We start from the raw sequence: 2880 nt of genomic DNA, 5'->3' as shown, positions 1-2880 counted from the left end.
CCCCAGGATCTTTTCTGCATAGCTCCTGTCCAGACAGGTGGCCCCCAGCATACAGTGGTGTATGGAGTTGTTCCTCCCCAGGTGCAGGACTTTGCACTTCCCCTTGTTGAACTTCATGAGGTTCCTGACAGCCCATTTCTCCAACCTTTGAGGTTCCTCTGGACGGCAGCATGACACTCTGGAACACTCCTATGAGGTTTGTGTCATCAGCAAATTTGCTGAGGGTACACTCTACCCCATCAACCACCTCATTAATAACAACATTAAACGGGATCAGACCCAGTATTGACCCCTGGGGCATACTGCTAGTCACTGGCTTCCAGCCAGACTTTGAGCTGCTGATCACCATCCTTTGGGCCTGGCCATTCAGCCACTTTTCAATCCACCTCACTGTCTGCTCGTCCAGCCTGTATATCAACGGCTTCTCTGTAAGGATCTTACAGGAGACAGCGTCAAAGGCCTTACTATAGTCAAGTTGGTCAAGCAAGTCTTCCACTTGGTGAAGCCATGCGGACTGCTCCTGATGATTTTCCTGTCCTTAATGTGCCTGGAAATGGTTTTATGGATTAGTTTCTCCATTACTTTCCCAGGAATTGAGGTGGGGCTGACCCACCAGGGCCCATGCACTTAGTCATGTCGAGTTTGCTTACGTATTACCTGACCTGATCCTCTTCAAATAAGGCTACATCTTCCTTGCTCCAACACTTCCCCCTGGTCTCTAGAACCTGGCATTCATGGAGGCTGGTTGTGCTAGTGAAGTCTGAGGCAGAGGTGGCCATCAGTACCTCAGCCTTTTCCATGTCCAATGCAATCAAGTCCCCCATCTCTTTGAGTAATGAGTTACCCCAGTCTTCCTTTTGTCTCCCATGTACTTATAGAAGCCATTCTTCTTGTCCTTCATGTCCTTGGCCAGATTAAATTCCATTTAGACTTGAGCTTTCCTACCTTCATCCCTGCCTGCTCAATGGTTCTGTAATAAGTCCAGTTTACCAGTCCACCCTCTGTATGCTTCCTTTTTGAGTTTGAGTATTGCTAGGAGCTCCTTGTTCATCTACACACGCCTCCTGGCATTTTTGCCTTACTTCCCATTCATTGGCATGGACTGCTCTTAAGCTTGGAGGAGATGATCCTTGAATACTAACTAGGTTTCTTAGGCCCCCCTTCCCTCCAAGGCCCTATCCCACAGGGTTCTTCCAAGCAGATCTTTGAAGAGGCCAAAGTCTGCTCTCCTGAAATTGTTTCAAAAATCTTCCCAGATGTCACAGGAGCTTGGCCCCAACACAGAAAAAATAGCAAAAAGAACTATAATCCCTGTTTTTTCAAGATGCTGTAAACCAAAAGGAACAGAAAGCACAGTAAGTAAAAGGACAGAAATAATATGGATTTTGACCCACATGTTCCCATCAGACAGTTTGTGTAAACTAAAGCCTTCATAGAGCAACAAACATAAATCTGTTCTTAACCTAAACGCTACTTTTTCTAACAATATCAATAGCTAAGCGCACTCTTCTATGCACAGATGGACCAAATGAATTTAAAAAAAAAGCACAGATCAACTCCAAGATCAGTAGGAGAAACAATTTTTTTGTTAGATCAGTCATTTGAGTGAACGTCCTTTCTATACTTAAAGTGATGAGCATAGTTCACTAAGATGGTTCCGTAAAAATAGCAATGCGAGTCACTTCCAAGGACAATTCAGAGTCACCTTCCAAATTTTTCTTAAGCTTCTGTTAGCAAGAAAGACAAAAAGATGGAGGAGAGAGTAATTATGCTACAAACTTGGGTTTTTCAGCCATGCAAGATAAATCACTGTTTCCTTCATTTCGAATCTGATACAATTCAAAGACAAATCAGTAACAGAGATTTGGATCAATCACACTGGGAAGTTCAGGAACTGAAACTAAAGCATTGAACTTGCATGTTACTCTTGTACCTTATGATCCAAACTAATTCAGATTATACTTATGCTTTCACCTCAACTTTTAATCTGAATTTGAGAAACTTACATGTTTTGGGGTTTTTTTTTTCATATGAGCTACAATACTAAAAATTTCTATTCCTGCATTACCTAAGGAACTCTGAGGATGACAAATGTAAAGACATATCCACTCCCTTTCAGTTGTAAGCTTATTTAGGAGCAATTTAAAATTTTTAGTTCATATAATTTAATTTCAATATTTTATGAACATTTATTTTCCCTTATCTTCCTAGCAGGTTACAGTGTAATCGTTATTTGACTTTATAATACTGTTTTTATCTGCTATTACTGTAGACTTTAGCCAAAACTGAGATTTGTTAGCATAAGAATAGCTAACTATGAGCAATATGTCAGGCCCAAACCCTTCAAAGAGAGACGCATAAATAGAAGAAATAAAACTTTAAAATAAAGCCATAAATAACGTATGCTAGTGGGAATACTTTAGTATTACCCTTAATGCTGTATGAGGATTTATTATTTCCATCTACAGATCTAGCCAGCAGTAATGTTAAAACAATATTTTGTGTGCTACTTTCAATTTATCCCCCCTTTCTTCTTCATATAAAATGTGACAGAGGTAGCTGATTGCAATAACAGATTAGAAGCAGCTCACCGCTTTGTTTCAGTTATGCTGCTGCTTTCCACTGAACTAGAAAAAGCAGTCCTGCTTTTAAATTATATCTGTTACCTGAGACAATAACGCCATAAATGTCCAGATGTGTGGCTCTCCTACTTCATAATTTTAGTGTCTACAAATGTTTTCATTTTTCTACTGAAAACTAGTACCGCTTGAATTAAAAAGTACATTTAGCTAAACATAACAGTATTGTTTAGCAAATACAACTTCATACAAACTAACATGATGTGAACGATCTTTTATTGTACAAGGTGAAAGAGCAAAT

General features: G+C 39.9%; 1 protein-coding gene across 1 annotated transcript in view; it reads right to left on the bottom strand.

Annotated features, from left to right (window-relative positions):
• The window catches only part of KAL1 (Kallmann syndrome 1 sequence), a 131609-nt gene that overhangs the window by 117823 nt on the left and 10906 nt on the right, over positions 1 to 2880 (bottom strand). The window contains exon 5 of the mRNA XM_009885964.1: positions 1663 to 1727. Coding sequence (XP_009884266.1) covers positions 1663 to 1727 — 65 coding nt within the window. The remainder of the gene's footprint in view (positions 1 to 1662; positions 1728 to 2880) is intronic.

The sequence above is a fragment of the Charadrius vociferus genome, unplaced genomic scaffold (assembly GCF_000708025.1).
Source record: "Charadrius vociferus isolate BGI_N301 unplaced genomic scaffold, ASM70802v2 scaffold105, whole genome shotgun sequence".
In the NCBI taxonomy this organism is placed as follows: domain Eukaryota; kingdom Metazoa; phylum Chordata; class Aves; order Charadriiformes; family Charadriidae; genus Charadrius; species Charadrius vociferus.
The sequence above is the reverse complement of the archived record's forward strand: the minus strand, read 5'-3'. Positions and strand labels throughout refer to the sequence as shown.